The sequence below is a fragment of the Chelonus insularis genome, unplaced genomic scaffold (assembly GCF_013357705.1).
Source record: "Chelonus insularis isolate UGA/USDA-ARS -01 unplaced genomic scaffold, ASM1335770v1 contig_94_pilon, whole genome shotgun sequence".
NCBI classification, from domain to species: Eukaryota; Metazoa; Arthropoda; class Insecta; order Hymenoptera; family Braconidae; genus Chelonus; species Chelonus insularis.
Window position 1 is genome coordinate 2057533 of NW_023276783.1, and position 26352 is coordinate 2083884.

General features: G+C 32.7%; 1 protein-coding gene across 1 annotated transcript; it reads right to left on the reverse strand.

Moving 5' to 3' along the window:
* Positions 1–2919: 2919 nt before the first annotated feature.
* On the reverse strand, positions 2920–26318 carry Optix (optix). Its single transcript, XM_035092941.1, is given in 4 exon segments — positions 2920–5311; positions 5424–5882; positions 25075–25121; positions 25123–26318. Coding segments are annotated over 4 exon segments (1497 nt in total). The 5' UTR covers positions 25723–26318; the 3' UTR covers positions 2920–4920.
* Between the last annotated feature and the right edge of the window lie 34 nt (positions 26319–26352).

Consider the following 26352-nt stretch of genomic DNA (forward strand, 5'->3'; position numbering starts at 1 on the left):
TAACAAAAAGTGTTATGTATCAGATTCTTGAACGTTTTTACAAGAGTATATAATCTGTAATGTAAAAAAGTCAAAACTTTGATGTTTGTGACAATTGGTAGCAAAAGCATTTCAGTTGATGACTGACGGCTAAAATAACATTTTGTTTTTCCCATAGACTGAATCAGTAGTGTTTCTTAGCCCCCAAGTGAATGTATCGAGAGGGTCGTAAGAACACACCCCCATTGAAATTTCGTACATAGGATGTATTTAAATTAAACGAAGGTCGGCATTGCATTATAGTGTGTTCTAATACTAAGTTATATCTAGCCTTTTATTAACCCCGTGTGAAAATGAAGCGTTGACCCCTCGTGTGTATGCCATTCAAAAGCTTGTAAGATGATCTAGTGATTGAGAAAATTGAAATTACTGTAGTTACAAAATAATCACGAGAACGTTAAGAATAATATTATTATTGTGAAAGACTAAAGTCCCCTCATTTGACATTATCACTAACCCTCCATTACATTTAATGATTGTTTAAACAGAAACACTTAAGTGTATATTGAATAACTGAAAACCAAGTCAACAGGATCTCTTTAAAAAATATCCACAAGAATTAATTCAGTTGTAAATTCCATTATTTTCCGTGTGAAATAAAAAAAAATACATTTCTTGACCAAGAATAATAGCTAGGCAGATTAATTTTTGCTTTCAACAACAGAGGAAAAATTCCACAAGGAATAATCAACATTCCTTTCTTTGTATAACTGTGTAATCTATTTTTACATATTTAGAGAGCATTAATGTGGTACAAGAATTTTTACTTAAAATTATCCCGCGTTCTCAAGCGCTTAAGAGAGCATGATCCCAGCTATGGATCCAATAGCCGGAAGAAGTGGACGTAACCTATGAGTCGACAAAAGGAAATATCTCAAAATACGAAAAACTTCTTACCGCAACAATGAACACGAAGAGTAATCTTAAAAAGATCCTTTTGAGATTTACCCCGTGGTTTTTCACACCTTTCTCATTCCCTTTTTTTTTGCCTCGTGGCACCCAACCGTCTATCTGTGGACACTGTAGATCCACAACAAATACCTGAGGCCAACCATAATCTCCACCGAGATAGATACAGAGTATATTCGCTTTCTCTCTTATTTCATCAATGGACTGAATGAGTGTAACAAAGGAAGGAGAAAGATTAGGAGGTTGATCCATTATGATTCTGTATATATAAGTATATTGTCAAAGTGTCGAATCTGTCTACAAATAACCACTAGAGAACTACATAGTTACTCTTTGTCATTCATTTATTCTATCTCATTTGCTCTGGTAGACCAAGTCATGCATCTCACTTCTTGCCATATCTCAAACTTTCCTTTCATTCAGGTTATCTCTTTTCCGTACTCAGTTTGCCATTATATGTCCCAATATCCAAAACCTATTCAGAAAGTGGACTACATTATTTAGTTGTAAGTTCCCGGGCACACCGCATTATCCTAAACATCTAAATCCGGACAGCTGGAATCTTCCCAGAGACTCCCAATTGCTAGTAGACAAGCTGAGAAGCTACATTTATTTAGGTATGTCTGACATAGAATGGCTGAGAACCACTTTCTAATGAATGTGCCAGAGGTGTCGGAGCAGCAACTGTCAAAACACGCCCTGCTGAGGCGGAAAGCGTGACGCAGTGTCGTTGGTCTAGTCTACATGTCAGGGGAATTGAGAGGAAAGAGGGTGGATATGTTGTGGAAAGTGAAAGAGAAAGAGAGAGGGAAGTGCAAAAGCATCAAAGTAACATTCAGAAATCCACTGGGACAGTTATCCAAACGACATATTGGTTCTTTTTTACTCGCTATCCCTCTTTTTCAACCATCAACGAACATGAATGGCATGCTGATGATTATCATCGATCGTGATATCGCTAGCTGCGAGAGAGCAGCTTTTACTCATGTATATCGTTCGGGATTTATTCTAATCGATCGCATGTATCGCATGAAAGCTATCAGGAATTTTATTATTGAAAATGTGTTCATCATTCTACATAATTTATTTCCACATGTAGATTGATAGAAGACCTGCTTTGTTTCTTTTTTGTAAAAAATACATTTCTATGACGATGATAGGGTAGAAAGGGAGAGGAATAAAAAATGAGAACTGATATGGATACTAAGGTAGCAATTATAGATTTGCCCTCCCGTTGTGTGACCCCAAAGATGACTAAAGCATGCGCTGTAGACTTCTGCTAACTTTTTACTACAAGCATCATAAGCTCAACCTATGGGATCAGTTACAGCGATGCCTCAACTGCCTATTGGTTCAATTTGTAAGTGACACTCACGCCCACACATCATTTTATCTACCAACATCTTTCGTTAACTTATCATTAAAATCATTCATCATCATTTTTAGAAAAATAATATCAACTTGATGACCATTTTTTTCCCCCTAAACACTTGTAGGAATTTTTTTTTCTTCCGTATCTTAGTAGAATTGAAATAAATAAAATATTTTTATGTAGATTCATAATAATTTGTTAATATATTTTCGCGTGAATTTATTTACAGGCGCAAATAATAATAAAGATAATAATAATCTTAATAGTTATTATGATATCAATAAGGTTTTCTTTTGTTCATAATATATATAATATTTATATATATAATATGTATAATTTTCATATTAATTTATTAACATAGGTACCTAAGTTATGCAATACACTAAATTTATGTTCAATATTTATAAGAATTTAGTCAATCATCTATACAATAATTTCACTAGACGTAACATTTTTCCTTTTCTTTTTTATCTACAGAAATACAAAGCAATCAATAATTTTTTTACAATAATTAATTCGTCAAATAAAATCACTCATTTTTATCATTGCATATTTTTCATTATTTTTCTTTTTATTATTTTTACGCTAATTTTAATTGGTTGAAAACTATTCAGTATCATACATTTCATTTGTTTAAAACATAATTCGTTAACAAATTAAACAGATTCACGTTGGATTAAAACGTTTGGTATTTTATTTTTCTGACATTTAATCATATTTTCGCTTGAATAAAAATAAAGAATTGGAAACGTTAAAAACATCATAATTAATTTTTGCACGCATCCACAACGACTAAATATTTCGTTGTTGTTGTTTTTTTAAAAAATTGTTTAATACGGGAATCGCAATCACGAAGCACTGCGAATCAGTCTTGTCTCTCGCAGATTTTCGGATGAAAGGATGAGTAATATTTATAAGGAAAAATAAAATTAAATAATTCATGAAATAGTTATCATCTTAATAACCCGATATCTTTGTCTAATTACTGGATGACAAAAATACTGTTGAGTTTCATGAACGAATAAATAATCAAAAATTAAAGATTCCACTCTGTCCATTATCACGTCATTAACCAATTTGACTGGTATTTAGTGACGCAATTTTTTTTTTATATAATATCTTTTTTTATGTATATATATTTATATAATATTTATAATATGTATATATCTACATCTATATAAGTAATAATTGTATTTACAATTATAGTGAAATCTTCAATAGCAATTTAGTGGTATGACAATGCAAACTTATTGCTTTTTCTTTATAAACGAGGACTAAATAGGAAAAGGAAACACTCGTTGCATCGAGCGACAAAGTGTGTCTTATAGGACTACCAGCGTCTCTATTGTCCTTTCCCTCGAACATCAATTTTTATACTTCATCACTCACATCCTTCTTACTATTTATTTACAGTTAAAAGCTCTACCTAAAAGCTTACATCTATACTTTCTATATTTACAGTCATTATCATTTTAATCATTTTTATATCATCACTGATCAGTCGTTTTAAATTACTCGAATTTCAATTTTATTTCTACTTTCAAGTCATAGCTTTAATCTGTATTCATCAAGTCTGTCTGTTAATTATTTTAACGAGTAATCCATTTAATTTTTAACTTTATTTCATTTTTTTTATAAATCGTTGACAAGTCTTAAACTATTTAATAAAAACTTCATAAGTAAAAATTACCACGAAACATCTGACGTGTAATGCAATTTTTATCACTTTTAATTTATTCAACTTCTCATTGGGAAGTTATAGTAATGGGTCCGATTTTTTTAATGATGTAATATCAGCTTTTATTTAAAATAATGTTTACTAAATAAGTCGAAACATTATCATGTGTTTTGAATAAATTTTATTAAGCTGATAATAATTACATTGCAAATAGTAGAGTTTCATTTCGATGCATTTAAAGGGTTTAAATATGACACGTCATTCATTTGATTAGCATTGTAATTACTTTTTATACACTTCTAAGTGCATTATAATTAATTACAATGTTAATCAAATGAATGGTGTCATTTTAAGACACTTTTAAGTGCACTGAAATAGAAACACTTTCAAATTTGCAATTTTACTGCAAATCCTAGGATTTCACAAACGTGTTAAAATAACACACGTAAAGTGTGTTCAATGTAAAATGCCCATTAACAAATAATGCATGATTTGTAGACACTTTTCATACGTTTCGTAGTGTGTAAAAAATCTATAGTTTATGTATGAATTTTAACATTGAAGAGGCTTAGCGTTTTAAAAGTGTCTACAACTTGGATTTGCAGTGTTAGTGTTCAATGTAATAATTTTTACTTTGAAAAATTTTTTTGTATATCAAATTAAATTCCACCAACATAGATATATTTGTGATACCATTTTTTTCTACACATTTTTGTAATATTTGATACATAAATCAGACTGAATTTATTGATCGAAATTATTTAAAATTAAATGCTATTTTAACTTTGAAATAAAAAACAAATTTGAGTCCGAGTAATTATTTCCGTAATAGTTGCCTAAGTTACAATAATCATAGTTTCATTACTGACATGATGATCATCATCGAAGACACTTACAGAACGCAGAATTCAGTGCTCTCGTATCACGCTGGTGAAAAAGGCCTATGGATCTGTGGTGGCTTTGGATTCGGTGGTGGAGTGATAACTCGAATTAATCCTTGGTTAGGAACTTGAACAGTCTGAGAGTGTGGAGTTTGTTGATTAGATGGTGGACTGCCACGTGATGATGGAGTATGTGGACTTGGTACAGCAACTCGAAGTGGTCCAGTAACCGAAAGATTTGTTGCAACGAGTGGTGGACTGTGAGCTTCACTGAGACTGTCTGAAAGTCGTGATATGCCACCATCGGATAAGCGAGATCCGTCGGACAGCCGTGAAATACTTTCAGGAAGTTGATGTTGTGGATGAGGATGATGCAGTAGACTATCATGCGAATGTATTCGTGGAGCTGGTAGACCCATTGTGTCTGGTAATCTATAGATAAAAAAAAAAGAGAAAGGGAATAAAAATTTGCTTGACAATAGTGCTTCTGACAACAAGACTATTTATTGAAAGAAAAGAAAATTTATTTAAAAAAACTACTTACAAATTTCTATAACGATTTCTAACATCATGACTCAAAGATCGATATACACACCTCGAGCCGAGGTCTCCCCGGGGCCCGACGGCTTGAAAAGGACTCGTTTCAGTGAGCCTAAACATTCCTCCCGTATTGGGAGAAATCGTTGGATGATTGTGCTGAGGACTGTGAGGCCCAAAGCGGAATCCAGTTGATGGAAACTTGAATGCAGTAGCAGGTCCAAAACGAAATTGCGATTGACTTGGATCGTAGCGAAAATTTAGCGTTGGTGCTGGAGGCAATGGTCCGACGGGACCTAATGGTACTGGAGAAGGTTGATGATGAGTTGGTGGTGGTGTTGATGATGGTGATGGTGGTGATGTTCCTCCTAAAGATATATCCGAATCCTCAGAATCACTGGCACCTGGACCGGGACTTAAAGCACGTCGCGATCCTCCATTTCCTTGACCACTTTGTTGCTGCATTCTGAATCATAAACAATTCAATCTTTTGTTAATAACTATTATCACAAATAATATTTTATAATTTGATTAACTTAAAAATAATGTCATGTGATTATGAGATAAGTAATAAAAAAGAAAAAATTATTGTAATAAATTTCGAGGATAATTTTAGGTGTTAAAAGGTACAGTTTGATGCACCCATAGTAGTTTTCTCCTCGTTAAAATGCTGATATTATATCGTCCCGCAGCTTGTTATTTAGCCAGTCATTATGCAGCCCCAATGCACTAAGAAATTAATGCATAGCTCATCATTTCATCAAGTGTAAAAGGATTCACGGTCGAGTTGCGTTAATGTTCAAATGTTTCGTCATCAAAATTATTCTTTAGAAACTTGTAATCATTACAAGGTTAATTGAATTATAGTTTTATTTTGAAATTTTATAGACAATGTTATAAATCCAAGTATTTTAATCAAAAGAAACGAACTAAAGAGTAAAAAGAAAAAATAATAATCAACTAAAATTTTAGAAGCTTTTCTGTTGATGACATTGGATTGATTGCAATATGCTCAAGATGTCTAGTATACAAGTGGAGTAGCGAAAAAAACAAGCGAAAGAAGTCAAGAAAATATAACAGTTAGTGTGTTTTTGTTACTAATCGGTCTGTCCCTTAGTTACTTCTTGAAACTTAACAGCCGTCTTTTATCGTTTCTTTTTCTTATTTTTACTCAGCATTTAAAACTTCACGAGCTTTTCCGTAGTGACATTCTGCGACAAGTAGTCAATGTTTTAAGACATTTACTAAACGTAAAATGGATTTATTTTTGTCTCAAGTCCAGCTAAATACTTTGCTATTTTATTTCCATTATTTTTTTTTTTTTTTACTAAACTATTATATTATTTACCTTATTATTTATTTAATCGTGCATTAAAATTTAAATAAAACATATAATGTATGTGATTTTAATTTATTTCTTATCCATTAATTCAGCGAAAAAATTTGAAAGAATGAATTTATGAATTTCTTGATTAGCAAAAAATCGTAATGTATTTTTATCATATTAAATTCTGCAATTAATCACTTTGCACCGACCATTGAAAATTCGCGAGAAGGGTGTATCAAATCAAGAAGACATTTATAGTGGCAGACGTTCAGATATATAATGTTGCGGCATTGGACGTAAAACATTTGCTGCAAAATAAGAAATAAAAAAAAATCAAAAATTCGGTAGCGTGGAATATAGGTATCAGGTGCAGCGCCCGGATGCGTGTGGCAGCAGCGCGTGCATTTACGCGGGATGACAAGACGCTTTTTCAAAGCATCGTCCGGTGCATGTAAAAGTCTACTGCGTCTCTCTTTGCCAATTATAACGGGTAAAGATAATGGTGTGTTGGCCAACGGTCGCTGAACTTACAATTCATGCCCATTCGAAATTTATTATTTTATTCTATCAAAAAAAGAATTCAAATTTTATTCCACATTATTAATATTCAATTAATTTTTCCAAATAATTCCTACATTTATTTTTAGATCAAATTCAATACTGTCTGCCTAATTAAAATTATACTACTTAACAAACTAACAAGTTGATAAAATCCATTGTGTTTATTATTTGAGGTCTGAATTAATTCACTGAAATGCTCATTCAGATAATTATAAATCCATTGTGAATATATATTTCTTTTTTTAATTGGAATAAGAAAAATATAAACAGCATGAAACCGATCATAACCATCAGGAAGTATTAAAGAATTAAAAGGACTAAACGACTGTGGATTGAAGAGAATAAAGGAGGAAAAAAAAATTTGTATAGCAAGGGCAAGGAACGGGATATCATTTTAACAAAATCTGGCCGACGTGTCACGAGATACTATTGGGAAGGGAGGTTTGGTTATATACCTTCAGCTCCTGCAGCACACACTACTCACTCGACAGATTTAGGTTTTACTTTTCTCTCCCACTACCCCGTTGGATTTTTCGAAGCTTCAGCAGCTCATATAGCCTTCTAGCCTATACCTTGTGCCATGCTAAATACCCTGATGCACACAATGGGGGTATATATCGCTGAAGAATCTGAGCCTCGTTTGGCCCACGACAAAAGGTAATTGGATACTCAGGTCCACCAGCGTACATCGCATCATGTGAAACGACCAAGGCGCGATTCCAAACGGTCCTGCACACGCACCCCGTCTTTTATTTTATCTTTCTCTCTCGTATTTACCCCTATATAGAACAATCCCTCTCTGGCCCCTCTCACGCCCCCTCGCTCCCTTCGATGCAGCCCCCAGGCATTTTTTCATCTCGCTAGCTCGTTTTTAATAGCCGCTAATAGAGACGTTAAAACGATATGGCCCCTTCCAGCGACTCTGACGGCTTGATCTCTCATTCTCTCGGCCTTGCTCTTTCATTTCACGTGTGTCTTGGGGGGCCCCCGATGCTCATTCCGCATTTTTTTATTCACTTATACAGTCTTTGTACACTACTCTTACTAGTCTGTATTTTTATTTTATTCCTTAATTCTCTCTGAATGCGTTTCAATTTTTTTCTCCACCTAAAATACATTTTTTTCTACCAGAAATAATATTTTACTGAAATAAATTTTTGTGAATTTTAGAAAAGATTTAGTAGAGTTTTATTATTCATATAAATTTAGAGTAAGTTAATGGGAGTATAAAAATTTGAGTGAAATTTTTTTTAAAAAGCTGATGCATTAGGTGAGACTGAAATAAAGAATATAAGTGCATAAAAGAACAGGTAGTCCATGATTTAGCAAGATTTTATCGTGTTAGCGATCAAGCTAAGTTTTTAAGGTAGACGATGGCGCCGATCAGCTTATAACTCAACTCAAGAAAACTACAAATGTTTACTCTTCAAGTCACTTGTTTCTGTGAATTTTGATATGTTTAACGATTTTTAAGTGCTACTTCAACCCCTGAGCTATCGGATAGTAGGTATAAAAAAAGATCGAAAACTGATACTTGAGATATAAAAACGAAAATGTACTCAAATATTGTTTTTTCATTATTCAATAGTTGTAATCGTTGTTTAAATTCTATTATAAAGGTTGTACTACTTTATACAGTTTATTCTCTATATGTACAACATTTTCCACTAAAATATTCGGCTTCTTTCATAAATGTCCTTCGGACACTGTCAGAACCATTTCAAGTGTGTTTGCACGAGGGGTCGATCACCATGGAAAAAAATAAAATTATTTCGAGCTGGGAAAATCATGTTTGTTACGAAGAATCAGTTTCATAGTCAAGTTATTTATATTTGTTTTTTACATCTTTTTTTCATGACTTTTCATTTAAAAATTTTTTTGAATACAATAGAGTCTATGCATATATCACTGAGAAAAAAATTTCGTTAAATGAAAGTATTTTTTATTTAATCAATAAACTAAACTTGAAGTATTCTCATTATAATATTTTATTCGATCTAATAATATTGTTATCCAAGTATGAAAACAAATGACATTCTATTTATTTGACCAAATAAAATGATTTTAACAAAAATTGTTATTATAACTATTATTCTTTATAATTACTTAGATAATTTTTATTCAAGTTAAAAATTTTCTAATTAAAAATGCATGGATCCTACTGTATAAAAATATATAAAATAATATTTTATTTACACTTGAAATAAAAATTACTCCAAAAAAATTAAATGTAATTACTTTGGAGCAATTTTTATTTTTTTGGAGTAATTTTTGCTCTCAATTCCCCCTAAACCTTGCATTTAGAAATGTCTTATTCTAATGCACTAAAAATGTTTAAAAAATGATTATAATGACATCAAATACATTGAAATAAAACACTTCTAAAATATTTTTAACAATATTTATTGTGTTGTATTATTTATTAAATGAATTAGAAGTAGAAAGTGAATATTTCAGTGATAATTGAAATTAATAATCCAGTATATTGTTTCTTGATATATGAAATAAATGTATATATGAAAACTTATGTAATTTTGTTTAGGTCCATGAAATTTGCGGTATTGCTCCAGGCTGAGACAACATTCTATTGAAGTTTTCATCTCTTTCTCCCTTCTATGTCATCTCTTGTGTCTGTAAGGAAATTGTGCTGTCGCATCATTCGCTCTTTTGGCAGCCAAGCGAAATAAACGAGAGGATAATTAAGACCCTTATGACGTATATAGTCGGCAGTTAAGTAAAACACAACAACACGCACGATCGAATTTTTAACATCGTGGAAAAACTTGGCGGCAGATGCCATCTTTTTTCTTCGATTGGTTGTGAAGAGAAAAAAAAAAAAATAAAGAACGATTGCAAATTGAACAAATACACATTGAGGACAATTAAGTTGTTGTTTCGGGTGGAAAAGGGTCGTAATCAGTGACCAGATGGACACCGGAAGCTTTTTACTCAAATTTTTGGAAATTCACTGCAGATAACAATCGAAATATTTATGCTTCAAATAATACTAAGGTATTTTTTTTAACTGTTATATTATTTTTCAACTCCTAGGAATGTATTTTTGAACGTTACACTTATTTACTCAGTGTAGGAAAGAAAATATTTAAAATTTGTCTGTTTATTTGATGTACTAGGTAAGTATATACAAAAGCAGAGAAATAACATTGTAAATAATTAATCTGCAATTCACTCGTCTGTACTGCTTGGAACGTCAAAGTAATTTTACGATAGCTCGCGGGAAATATATATATATCTCAGGAGGTATTAACAAAAGATTCGGTTGCAGAGCTTAGGGGCAAGTGAGAACAGCACATCGTATTTGAGGGCAAATACACTTGAAAGAACTTGGAGTTCTCTCAACGTCCTTCCCGGATATCGATGACTCGTCCTTCAAGAGTTATAACGTCCTTAGAAATATAATCGATCTCAAATGTAACATCCCATTCATATTGTGTTCTCAACTCTAATGATTTTTTTCAAGAAATAAATTCCCACCTACACTTGAATCTCCAAATAAACAAGTCAAAATTCATCAATAAAAAATTTCAAGAAACTTTTTGTTTGCTTGGTAGAATTAAAAATGATGTAATGCTGAATTTTCCGAAAGACCAAGTATGTTGAGAAGTTGATTCAGAATAAACTAGAATTGTATTAAAATGATCATTGAAAAGGGTTTGAATTTTAGAGTTGGAGACATTTGAAGAGGTTGTGAAGGGTCCTCAAATTGGTTCAAGACTTACAGTGCACTTGGAGCTAAATTAAGTTCCACTTCTCATAAATATGCCATCACACCAATTCTTATTCTGATGGTTGAGGATCTTTTCTAGGTCTTTGCACTAGATTTTAATCTCAGAACCGACCACCCAGTAGATAAGGACCCTCAAGTCGTTGGCACGGGTCACTCGAGCCCATTTTGTGATGAAGGAACCCCACGCCAAAGATGGAAGAGATGTGATGAAAATTTCCAAAAAATCCGATCGAACATTAGAGAGGAGTAAAATATAAAAAATATATCAGAAGATGGGGAACCGAGTAATCAGATCATTTTGATCGAGAAATCGATAGATCAGTGGCGTACGGGAACCACCCGTGTCTCATTGGATACTTAGGTAGAGGAGGTATATTATAACGATAAGAAAATAAATAAAATGTAAAATGAGATAAAAAGAATAGGAAACATAGGAGAAGTAGAGACCCATACTCGTTTGCACTCTTGTGCACGGTCAATTAGGCATCATGGGTCGAAAAAATTCGCGGCCTAAATTCTGAGCGACAGCCCGTGAAACCCGGGGGTTCATGTTCGCCTCCGTGGATCTCCAAAGACTAAAACGGAAGAGGAGATCTTGTGACTAGAAGCCGCATACGAAAAATAAGAAGAAAGAAGCGACTTGGAATCTGTATCATTTTTCAAAGAGATCCGTAAGTTGTCTCTTTCTCTCTCTTGCTCTTTTGTCTCTCACCCCCTTCGTTTGTTTCTTCCAGCGTAAAGTCTTTATTTCTCTGTGGTTCAACTTCTTCCTTCATAGATGCTGGATCAGCAAAAAAAACCAAAGCAGTGGTCCATATAAGATTTCACACGTGAAAGGGAAAGAAGGATCAGATTGGCTGGTGTGCCTTAAGCCGTCGCAAATTACTCGGTAAGCCTTTTAGTTGGTGTGTTCGTTTTGCTTGGGGCTTATTTGCTTTCAGTTTAGTCTTCTTCGTGTATAAGTCTTTATATATATTATACATATACGTCGCGCATTATTATTCCACTGGATCAGTGAATATTCCAAGAACTACTGCTGCTGTTGCTGGACACAAAAGACTGAACATTGATTCAATATTTAAATTGATAGCATATTATTTTGGATAAAGAAACAACCTTGATGTTTACATTGTGCAACAAAGTAGACATTTTTTGATATACCAGTTAAGAGAAGTGATATTTGAAGGAAGAAAATTCGATTACAGAGACATGACAGGAAGGCTGACATAAAAAAAAGCAAATATTTCCTCAAAAATTGATGAAATGTACATGATCCAGTGCTGATGTTTAGCAAAACTAATCAGAGTTGGAGGATCAAGCATCAAAAGAAGTGAAGACACGATTCCCCCTGAGGCAATGGCTGCAACAGTGTTGAGGGTGAAGAAAAATTTAAATTTAACGCAATTTCAGACGATTACCACGGGACTCTGTGATATACCCCTTATCCAGTTCCCTTGATTGGCTTACATTGTCGATGCTTAACTGTTTCATGCACCAGTGACCGATCAAGACTATAGGGATATCGTTGGACACGATAGGGGTAACATTTCATACCCTGGAGGGATGTCACCAAAGTTACCAACCAAGTCTGTTACTCCCTTTGAATATATTCTATCTAATCTATATAATATTCAAGGCGTTCATTTTCATCATGATCGTCTGACTTAAATAGTTCTTGGATGCACAGTTGACTCTCATCAATAGACAGAAGTTATTCAAAATCTAAAATTTAAAAACTTTTTATCCTTTAGCAAATATTTATTAAATATTTCATTTATTTTCTTCCTAAACTTTTTAATCAACAATTAAAATAAAAATTACATTACCAATGTAAATTTATTTTATAATTTTTTTTAATTCATTTGAGTTGAAAGAAAATAAATCAAAGACTTTCATTCAGTTAATTATTATCAGTCAAAATGCCTTAAGCGTTGATTCTTAATTTATTTCATTAATAAATTTTTCCGTAATTTTCTACGGTTAAATTATTTAATTTATTATTTATTATTGATTAAATCTTTTATTTTATTGTTAATTTCGTTTGCTAGAATAGTTTCAGAGTGTATACAATTGATTTGAAAATTTTTTATTGGAATAATTGTAAAGAAATTAATAATGAATTTGAAGTCCAAACAAGATATTTCTCGATCAAAAGAAAGAATTAAATGATTCGCAAGTATACCACACTTCGAGATAGATGTGAAAAACGAATCAATTTCTAAACTCGGTGTGGTCCTTAACGTGCGGGTCTCGTGTAAACCAATTTCAGGCAATTTCGCATCAAGAATAGCCTCTCGAGCGATGAATTGACCTCAACCAAGAGAGAGGACCTTTCCAATTCAAGACGACGAGCCGTCGTGAAAGTACGCTTTCAAGACTCTCTGGACACTTCATAAAAGAGATTTTTTTCATTTCAAAAATAATCAACTATTTAATGTATGTAAATTCGGAAATTTCGTCGAGATTTATTGTTCATGTCATTAAAATGATATGCTAAATATCATATCTCTCAATTAATCCATTCCTATAAACCAACATGCAATTTTAATTGCTAAAAAATTATTTAATCATTTTAAATACCAAGTAAAGAATATCAATAATAACAATAAAAACAGAGCTTGAGTTTTTTAGTTTAAAAAAAAAAAATATTCATATAAAATTTAGTTTGAAAGATAAAAACAAAACTCAATATGAAAATATCCCACGGGAATCTTCAGATGATTTTATCAGAGTATTTTCTGGACTGCTATCGTCGAGTCCAAAGTGGAAATTAGCGAGTCCCCGATTCCCTTGGGGCAACGATCTTCCGCCGCTTGTAACACAACGAGTTGATATTGCGCGGTCCCTTTTCAATGTTCCGGCTTCTTGAAGTGTCAAATTCGATAAAATTACGATGACTCTTCTCTCTGTATTTTCGTAATAAGACTTCTTCTCTTTCTCTACTCTTACAAATCCACTTCTCATATATACCATTATTATATTCTCTATACCAATCTTTTTGTTATATTCACGGAAATAAATTTCAATCATAAAATAATTAACTTATTTAATGAAAAAGAGATAGAAAAAAAAAAGTAAATTATCTTTTATATGTATATCAAAGGTATATGCATAAAAAGATATTCATATGTAGAGTGGGTGGATGAAACTAAGTGTGAAATGATGTTCGTCGACAAGCTTATAGGTATAAGTTATCGTAGAATAGATGCACGTCAATAGCATGCGCGAGACTGTACACACCTGGCATGATATCGATTCCAGAGTTGCAGGTGAGTCTCTTAAGAGTGTCAAGACAAGTATGAGTGAGAAATATATTACTAGTAAAATTACCTCGTAAACCACATGATCTTGCATCTAATCGACAAACTACTTCACACATATACACTTATCTATACATAGAAATTTCGAAATGATGAATATAATGGCCAATATCAAATGAAAAATTCATTTGTATTAAATATGCTAGTCATTAATTTTCATGTTATGTAATATTAATTTACCAATCAATTTATTCTAGCTATCATTTTTTTTTAATTCATCAATAATCACTTCTCAGTCTATGACAAAATTAATCTAATCAAAATATAAAACATTTTAATTATTTATTTATTAATTGAATCTTTTTTTTCGTTATTTTATTTAAAGAATTATTTAAACAATTTTTCTTTTAAGACAAAAAAATTTTATTATTTTTTAAAATTAATCTGAGTTGAATTTATTAAAAGTTAAAAATAAAATCTCAAATTGAGTAAATAATTCTATTTTTAAGCTATTGTTCAGAATTAATTATTGATAATTACAGAAAAAAAAATAGACATCAAGTAAATGGTTAAATTTTTTTGTAATCCAATGCAAAAAGAGTGAGGGAAAAAATTAGATATATTTGCACGATGCAAAAAATAACAGTGAGAAAGAGATAGGATTGAGAAAAAAAAAAAAATAGCCAAGCGCAGTAATAGCATCGAATGTAATATATGTGTTGGTAAGTAATTATCCCTATAGCTATCTTTTATCAAGGCCTCCGATTAATTTCACGTTTTAACGTACACGATGACGCGATCGCATGGTTTGATCTTTTATGTTTCACTCAGGTATATAAAACTTCAAGTCTCACACGGTTAAAAGTCTTTATATGCACTTTATTGTCAAATGTAACACTATAACTCTTTCATCAAATTTAGCTCACACACATATATTTTCATAATATATATATATATATCAGCTACACTGTTCATTGACTAAATAAAAATAGAGATAAAAAATAAAGGGAAGTTATTAATTTATCTCTTCATATTAACATGACGAAATTGATTATTAAGCACACAGATACATTTCGAAATTATTTCCTTACTAGCTGTCATAAAATCCTACGACATTTCCTCTAGTAATTAAGGTCATCAATGTGTCAACTCGTTTGAATGCATAACGCATATAAATATATGCACAGACACTTATTATAGTGTAGTATCTGCACATTATTGCATCTGATTCCATTGTTTCTTTATCAATTGTTTTAGACTTGGGACAATGAAACCTGGAGGATAAAAAGTTTAGATAAAAAATAAAAAAATTAATAATAATTTATTTGAAGAAAAATAAAAATCTACATCAGCTAAAAATAAAAAAGTATACCTGTATAAGAGAATGAGCTAATTCAAAACTCGTTAAAAAATAAATCAATCAACTGAGTTTGATAAAATAATGGATACTCCATTTCTAATGGTATTTTTTTCCCTCCGAAAAATCATCATTTATAAAGGACACTACTGAATTCTTTTGTTTCAATAGTTGGATTGAACGAATCCTTAAGCAAACCATTAGTGACATGAAGAACAGTAATCGCAAATTGGATTATAATTCGTGAGTTATAAGTCACGCTCGTCACTTTCAGTGCAAGATGTAGGTTCGAGAGTTGAGAAGAAAGAGTATGGCGCGAGGGAGAAAGGGATAAAAAAAAAAGAACCAACTGACCATATATGCGACGAACCTCATTTGGGTCTCTTTTTTTCCTTTCCTCTTATCCTCTCTCCATCATCGACTCTCTCCCCTTCCGCCAATTATTTAGTAATTGAATGCGAAGAAGCTAAGAGTCATCGTTTAAATTATCATTCCAAAGCTCTCTTGGACTGTACGCTTGAAACTTATTGTTTATCGTCTGGCGACAGAGGACAGGCAACGGTGAAACAGGATAAATCAACTGTAATGTAAAAAACCATAGAGATACACTCATTTGTCAACTGTCCCACGAATTTTTAAAATTTTATTTTTCAATTCTTTCTTTAATTCTCTCATATATTCCTATACACATACCTGTGTCTTATGTCAATTTCATATCCATGGTGCTACTGTAAATTTGCTCAACACTTTTTCATGATAAATATTATGAGCTCATCAGCAACACAACCAATGCAGGAGGTTCAAAAAATATCCAAGATCACATCAAGCCTCATGATGGCAGATCGATTGTTCTTCAGAGATCACTATCCCACCTAATAAATAACTTAAAACGTGACTCCAAGATTTTTGACAAGTTAATCACGCCTGGGACTAATCCGCCCCTTTATATATACCCGTTTTTTTTTCATCTTTTTTCTGCCGAGTGAGACCCAATGAGCCGAGCTATAGCTTCAACAAGCACTTCTAGGCGCACCCCAGCGTTAGATGAATCCACAGAAAACGAACATACTTATGTAAATGACAAGCTAAGGCACGCATTTGGTGAACACCTTATTTTAGCTCAATCTTCTGTTTTATACAATAAAAAAAACGTACATTCGGTGCCATGTTATAGCTGCTCAGCCATGACTCGACAGAAAAAGGGTGTTGTATATCTCGTGTACCTCTAACTATGTTGTATGAGTCAAGCTACAATCACTGAATTTTTTTTTGTAAATCAAAATACACTTTTCCTTTTTTATTTATTCATTTTTTAAATAATGATTTTTGTTTTATTGAAATCCTTTTAAAATTATCCCTCTTATGTTCCAGCTTATTTGTACACACTTTTGATACGTTATGTTTACATTTTGATTTAAAGACAAACGTAGTATATGATCAAAAATGAACAGATTACTTTAAATGATAATCCTATAGACAAAGTGTCGTGTATCTTTGTTTTATATTAACAAGGGTAAAAGTGCGACAGTAAGACAGTTGGACATCAATTTATATATTTCATCCCCACATGGAAGAGAGTTTAAACACACTCTATAATCCTTTTAAGACTTCAAAATAACTGCATAGATAAATTATTGTGTATATTTTACAAATTTTCATAACAAGTTCATTTAGATATTTATGTTAAACAGAACAAGTAGGATATGTATATATGTGTTGGACATGAAAGAATTTTTTTTTTCCATAAAAGTTGAATAGGAAAGACAAAGAAAAAAAAAACGTGTGGACATGAAAAATTTGAAGAGTCAGTAATGAGCTAACTCACAAAAGCACCGCGCCATGTTGGATGAGCCACTGTGATTTGTTCTGAGATCCGTACAGTGATTTGTCTGGACTCGAGGACTAGACCCTGTCTTTTGTTACATTCCGTCAAAACAGTATTGTCCTCAGCTAATGACGCTCATCTCTTATCTCTCCACTTGCTTTTTCATTTTTTCCCGCTATATCTACTCCATTATTCTCCAATATACATTCAGTCTATTCTCTTTTGATGTAGACAACGTCAGAAGTCTTGAAGTATTGCAGATAAAATTTCCAGGTATTTTTAGTGCTTTTTACAAGGTATCAATTTATAAAAATATCACAAATTAGCATGATAATGATTCAGATTAAACTTTAGAAGCACATTTTGTATACTTTTTTGCAATATTTTTGCATCATAGAAAGTAAATGCACCAATAGACACACAAAAATATCAAACTATTATAATAAATGATAATTGAAAGGATTTAATATTTATTTTTAATTAATTAAACCTTATTTTAAAAATTAAAGGATATTTAAATATATTTGAATGAGTTTTTTTTTATAATTTTAACAACTTGTCCATTATTGGTCTCTTCATTTTAAAGCCATATAAATTTTTTTCATCATTAAAATATATTTTCTGCAATTCAAACATCTATTTCAACTTCTTGTTCATATCCATGATCTTATTTTATATTTTTTCCTCAAAGATATCAATATTAAATAAATATCTGATATCAAATACTAGATAATATTATATATTTTATATCATTTCAATATTAATTAACTTGATTTTATCAAAAACATTTTTAAATGTTAATATAAATATTCCCCAAAAAATTAAAACATGTTGAAATAAATTTAAAAATAAAATCAACAATTTTTTTCCAGCATTGAAATCACTTTTGTTAGAAAGTGATACATTTTATTAGAGCACATGGATATCATTAATGAAATAAGTTGAACAATCACGGTGTAAAAGTGAGAATTATTACCACAAGATTCTTACGAAAGCAATTAATTTCTCCAAGACATTGAATGATGATTAAAATGTCTTTCATGAAGAGAGCTGTTAGAATGATCGCTCCAAAGTGATTTAAAGATTTGGAAGACTACTTATATTATATTATACATATACATAATATCTAGTGGTACATTACAAAGCTGGTATGACGGGAATTTTTTTCTCATTTTACAGTCTATACACTGGTCTAGTTCAATCCGTGACGATTCCCACCACCGTGGCTAATTGACACGCTAGTCGCGGAAGGGTATTACGTCGCATCACCACGGTAATCTAGGAACACACTGCGCCATATTATACTTTGTAATGACCACACGCCAAGGTATATAGATTAGTCATAAACTAAGAGCCGTGAATAGAAGAAAAAAAAACCTTAAACAGGTAATCAATAGGTTAAAAAAAACAGCTTATTCGCTTCTAATTTTAGAGATTTGATTTTTGGAGTTCATTAGATCTGGCTTAGTATTCAATGTCGAAACAGATTTAAAAGTTTATTTTTCAACTTTCAAATTTTTCTGATCAAGGAATTTTCATTTTCAAAATCATTCGGATTAAAATTCAATTAATTCAAGAATATCTAATACCTGATTGGCACGTGGAAACTAACAAATCTAATAATTTTTTTTTTTTAGGAAATATATGTAAATTATCTACTCTTAATCAATAAAAAAAAGTGTAACTCATGTTTTTTATCAAGAGTCTTAATTTATTTATGAAAAAAATATCATGTAATTAGAGTAGATACTTTTTTCCCTTATTAAGATGGATATCCATCAACAAATAAAAAAAAAACCCCAGAAAAATTACACGAAAATAAGGGAAATGTCAAAAAAAATAAAGTAAGTGTTACTTGTTCGATTGACCCTATTCTTTGCTATCTACAGGAATACTTTGAATACATTTCTCGATGGTAAAAAAAATAATATCATATCCCATCATATATCTTATGAAAGGTTTGTGTATTTATGATTGTCTATCGACATATTATTCCACAAACCATTTAATGTTAAACGTTTTCCAAGTTAAGTAACAAAATAAAAATGCTTTTGATGAAATATAGTTTCTTAGCTCGAGGCATTTCTTTCCTCTTCTATCTGGTTTAGCCCTCCCTCACTTGATGCATGGGCGTGTGCACACATCGAGCAACTCAAGAACCAACACACTACTCTTTAACGTGCTCTCAAAATCTATTTTCATCGGTGAACAGATGTAACTTGGCGTGAGGCAGAGTGCTGTAGAGCTCTAGAACGCGTGCGGATCGATCGTCAGATGTCTACCCGACCCTCTTCAATCTGCAGTCAATTGTTTTCAGCTAAACTGTTTGCCTTTCAGTCGGCACCCTTTTTCGCTCAGACGTATTTGCTATTGCGTTAAAACGCAGCAACCCCAACAATTTTCTAATGACATTTGTATTTTTGCTATTAAATTTATGGAAACTACATCAGAGAAAGTCTTACCTAATAATTCAAATCTCTACTCCAAATCAAAACAAACCAATCAAAAATCAAAATTTTCAATTTAAAAACACTTTATCTTCTGCTTCTAATTATCTCAACAAAGTTGAATGTCATTTTTTGAAGCTGATGAAAAAATTTAAGAAACAATAGATCCTAAGACAAATAAATAATTTGTCATGATTAGAAATCTTGGATTGAAACTTAATAAGCTGGCCTGTCATTAATTAGCTCCAAAATGATGAATGTATTTTTACAACCAAGTACATCAATGTAAAGTTGATGATTAAGACATTTGATGATTCAAAGTCTTCCAAAAATGAAGATCAAACAGAGCAGAGGAACATCTACAACACAAAGGTTCACATAAAAATGAAGATGTAACATCATAAGATTTCCAAATCGAAGACGATGAATCATCTGGTGTACACGATTTAACAGCTTGCTCTTAAAACAATCATTGTAACAACCTCGATGACGGCAAAAGAAAACAGAAAAAATCTAGGATGCCCTTCTATATTTTGCCAAATCATCTTACGGCTGTTGATTCATTCGACACAACCAACATAATAATTCCATGTCAAAAAAGCTGCCGTTAACTACAAAGGAATCCAATGATCCTCTTCAGACTGTGAACATTTTTACCAATGTCATCAGAGTTATACAATGACAAGTATCCATTTCAGTAGAATGGAAGATTACAAAAGAGCGTAAAATAAGTGTTCAATATGCAGATTAAAGATACTATGATCTACCAAAGTTCTTTGATAGATTAAAAGATGTTACTGTTCTTCATTTTAATCATCCTGGTAAGATTGTTATTTTTTATAACAGTTCTTTTCTTTTTTCCCGCTAAACTGTCTCGTGGTCAAATCGTCAGCTGCTTAATTAACCGTGAAACAGCCGAGGGGTAGCTGGACACCATAGATGAGAAACCGCATGTGACATTTGATACACCCGCACCAGCAATATAGATGAAGGGTCTTCTGCTTATTCATGTACCTACATGATGTGCCCTTCGCATCCTTGATCGACACACTGAAAATACCTGGAAATCTTCAATATACACTCATGTGTTTTTCTATGTAACTAGACACCGATCAGTACCTATGGAATTTTATATCATCAGTGACAGCATCCCAATACTTGCCATCATTCTTCTAAATAAATCTAACCATCAATAAAAAAATTGTCCATCAGGTTTAGTGGTTGATAACAACATTGCTTTAATGTTTTCTGTATCTAGATGTCAAAAATTATGTAATCACAATGTAAAATTTTTGCTGATTATTGTTGTTGGTAAAACAAATTGGATATACCTATATAGATTCTTTAGTATAGGTAGGTTGAGTTAGTGAAAGTGGAGAAGGATATCTTCTCTCTTGTTATTGTGCTGCAGATAATCAGCGGCTAGCCGTACACGGTCATCCGGAAGGATAATCGGTAGTGTCAAATGGACTGGGTATCGATTGACCTATCGGAGGGATAACGAATACTGAGTTATCTCTCAAGCATTGTCTTCTTGTCTTAATACTCATTTCATCCAGAGAAAATGAGAGATGGGTTATCAACAATAACTTCCAACTTAACATTGCTAATGGTAAATTTCCATCTTTCATCAATTTATTTTATTTATCACTTCAACATTTAATGACCATATGTTTTAGTTGAACTTGAAAGCAGAATATAATTATTCATTGATTTTCAAAAAAATGTGATATAATTGTTATTGATTATCAACTACTTATTTTGATCAAGTCATGCAGAGGTGATTGTTTGAATGAAGTATTAAAGAGTAGCAAAAAAGAGTAAACCATTGAAACTAAATAAACTGTAAAGAAATGTGAGACTTTATGACAAAAAGGGTGACAGGATGTATGTAGCAAATCGATAAGCGAATTAGTGGGCTTGTGGTCCAATATCTTGAGTTTGACAATATTTCTGAATCTGGCTGGCTAGGGGAACCCCCAGGGTGATGTCATGAAAACAGCCGTACGTTTTGCTATACACCAAGTCCTATTAAAGCTCTGATTCTGTTCAGTGATGTACGAATGTGACACTATATGTGGCAGTGATGGTGTTAGCCAGATGAGTTCAGGAAACAAAAAGCTTATATACTACGGAAACAAGAGACAGCTGCACCCCCTTGAGTCGGTGGGCAATTATCTACTTTCATTTTTTCCTCTTCTGGTTATACTTTTACGATTTTTCGACGTGTCACAAATGAGTCTAATTATTTTTCTATTGAACATAAAAGAATAAACGATTCACCTGTCAGAGCCATTCTTGACGTAACAGAATCATGGATATTTCAAGTAAGAATAAATGAATGGGATGGAATTTTTATTCGCATCAAGGATTAAAGTTTTTGAATTTGATGTTAAGTTGGAAACCAGACGGTACACAATTTATCACAAAGCCTGAGTTGATGTAGTTCGTTGGAGAGTGAGAGCAGGTGTCATGGAAGCCGGGGTACTAATGATCCTCAGACATCCAACGTGAAATTAATCATTACCTTTGTCTTCTAGATAATATAACTGAGCCCGCGGGCCCATTTATCCATAGTCCTGATCATATATCCTATACAATTTTTTATACTAGCTAGACACATCAAAAATTAAATATTTAATCGTTTGTTCATTTTTGATTAAAACCAACTTTATTTTTTAATGAAAAATGAAAAATTAATTTTGATTATCAACTTTTTCTTTTCACTCATTATTACCATGTGAACTATCACCAGTAGAAGTTGATGATTTATAATAAAAAAATCATTTCTACATCTGTCATCACTATTTTATTTTCCTCTTTACCCCAGGCGGTTCAGTTATACTTGAAGACTGTCTGAATGACATGACATTTGCGATTTACTTGTTTGAAACTCACATATATCAAGATAACAGACGGTGACGAAAAAGCAGAAAACAACAAAATGAGTATGAAGAAAAAGTCAAACATAAGATGACAAATTTAAAAATACAGGTGAATATAGAGTTAGATAAGATTTTTTTTCTAGAAAATACAACATCTTGTGGGAGAACTGATAGAGGTTGTAGTGAATTCATACGTCAAGGCAGATGCATATTTATAAAAGCATCAGAAAGGATAAAACGGGGGAGAAGAAGATGAGATGAAGCAAGAAGAGAGTATAGCACAGCAAACACGATTCACCATACACAACCTATACATATGAGAACTACGAAGATTGCTCCGGGGCTTTCGGGGTTGAGCATATTGAATAACTTGCTCGCTGGACCGCGAAAATATACTGTGGTGCAGCCATTGCGGCAATCCGTAGGTGTATATAGATATATAAATGTGCACACTTTTGTCCCATACATCATCTTGTAACTATGTCTGTTCAAAACGCGATTTGACTCATCCTTGTTTCCAGAAAGAACCTCTTCCATATAGGATTCTCTCTTATTCTACTGTTCTTACATACACTTACTGCTGCTCTTCATGTAGTACACATATTATCCATCCACGCCCTCTTCTTTGTACACATGAGAAAAGCACGTTATCTAACAATAGAAATAAAATTGCACTGAACTTTGATTTTTGTTCCCACCTAAATAGTCAAGTGGTTAAACTTTAAATTCTAAATAAACTGTTGTGTTGGAGCAAAGTACCAATGATGTGGCTCACTAAAATTCCTTGAGCAATCAAAACATTAAGTCATTGATACCTAGAAGATACCAAATATTCTTGTATTTAGTGAAAGATAATTCCAAGTCATAAATCATCTGTTGCCAATCCTAAGCAAAGACCCTCTTGGCACTTTTTATATTGACCTTTGACCATAGGCAAATTATAGAATAATGACCACGATCATATAATGATTAAAGCACCAGTTAATACCTGTTAAGCTGATTAAGGAGATCGATATGATTTTGACAAGACGCCACTGGAAAGCTAAGAAATGACACTAAATTTCTCAATACCCGATGATGACATTAAGACGATCCAGAATGCATTTGATGCAGGTATAAAATTGACTTTTCTTTAGAAACTTGTAGCTTTATGTCAGGTATATTCATTTCAAAAGTATAAATATAATTTTACAGTTATCAATAACAAGTTATATTATTGATCTTATTATGAAAACACTCGGGTTCCATTTACAACAAAACTTTGATGAATAATAGAATTCTTTCCGCACTTTGTTTACATTAAAAATGAAAATATTTGGTGATTCAATCACGTGATTGCTCTCTTAGCTATTATGATGATGATGATAAACATCAATTTAGGTAATGAATTCTCACTTGTATTAAATTTGATAATAATAATCACAGATGCATTGTTAGAGTAGAATAATGCACTAATGTATCTATCAAGGGATATTTTAATTTAAAATTACAAATTACACCTGATATTGTTATTATTCACTTTACAATAATAAATATAATTGTTGACAGTGATATTCTATAAATCAAAATCAATGATGACTTGAGAATATCTTTGAATATGAAGATATTTGAGTGACAAAATATTTTTGTAAAGGCCGTTAAGTTGTGTATGCATCAGTCGTAGGGAATCTAACAGTGAATTGTGAATAGAGAAGGAGCACAAGTGAAATCCGATTTGAAAGACTTAATTCGAAAATCGAGCTCGCCCGTCGGCAGCGACCCTCCGTCGGACGTAGAAATGAAATTACGCGACCCTCGTCGTCGTTGACGGTCCGAGTGTATAACATTTGCAGAGATGAAGAGAAGGAAGCGTGTATACCGTAATAACAATCTCACAAAGGCATGTTTGTTGAGGATAACACAGTGGAGATGAGGAAGATTTTAGTCTCTATTGCTACAAAGGGACATAACCACTAAACGTTTCACGATTAATGTTCATTAAATGTTACTTGATTCATATAAAAATATTCCTATCCCCTCCACCAACAAAACATGAGATTTTTTCTGCTAATAAATTAACTTATCTTGAACTCTCATTTTACAATATGCGGGTACATTGTTTTCTGCACGTGGGAACTTGTCTCAAGGCCGAAAGTTGTAGCAAATCAATTTGACAGACAACTAAACAAACCTACCATAATATATATATATATATATAGTAGTGGTAATTTTCCATGTCCCAACCTACCAAGAAAATATTGACACATACCTGTTTTTTGCAGCAGCAGCTCTGTCTCTCTGTCTTCTGTTTTTGAAACCAATTCCCAACTTGCGTCGGTGTTAAGCCCGTCGCAGCTGCCAGTTCCCTCTTTTTTCCAGGATTTGGATAAGGATCCTGAAGATACCACTCACGAAGCAATGACCTGGTACGTTCCTTAAAGCAATGAGTCTTCTGTTCACCATCCCATATGGTCCGCGGTAAAGGGAATTTTTTCCTCACTCGATATTTGTCAACAGGACCAAGTGGTCTCCCTCTTAACTTTTCTGCTTCAGAATAATGTGCTTCCAGCCACATTGCCTGAAGCTTACCGTGTGAGTCTTTGGTGAATTTATGTCGCTCTAAAATAGCATAGAGCTCTCGATAATGACCAGAATGAAACGCAACAATAGCACGTGCTCTAAGCACAGCTTCACTTTGATTTAATTCCTGAATGTTTGGATGTGCTACCGGTAAACTCCAAAGAAATCTCGCTAATCTTTCAATATCACCGCTTTCCTCAAGGGTTTCACACACTGTTGCAACTTGAGACACGGTAAAAGACAATGTAGGTAATGCAAATACTGGCGCTGGAACTATTGGACCATTACCACTAGACATTGCTGATGCAGCTCCAGTAGCTGGTGCCACGGCAGACATTTTTATTCAATAAATATCTGCTGAACAATATTTTCTTATCACTTGTCAACAGTCACTAACAACACTATCTTCAATGTTTTTAATTGTTTGAAAATCCTCAAAACTTCATAATGATTCATTGCTCATTTTTATCAATGATTATTATCATGAATTTCACTCATTTCTTTGACTACTAGGTAATAAGACATCTAATAGTCTCACTTATTTACAACTGCAATTATTTATTGCTTGAATTCCTAACACTCTAACACTATCTCTATGTTTCATTTCTAAATAGGACTATTGTTATCATATTTATTATTTTGTTTCGTCCTGTGATAATAAAAACAATGTTGATCTGACTCGGTGGAGATCTGAAGTAAAAGTGTCTTCAGGATTTCCGGATGGACCATCAAACCCACCGATCTCTTTCTCTCCTTATCTGTTAATTTCCTTTCTTCTCGACCGTTTTGCCATTACCTACGATATCTCGCGGAGAAACAGAGCAGACCTACTGTTGCCTCGATCGTATCGGATAGCAAACTGGTTTCGTTTACAACCCGGCATCTCAGCCCCGGCCCTGCCCCGCATGATACGTTTGTCCTCCCGATGCACCAGAGCTCTTTGCCACACTACCAACCACTACCCCTA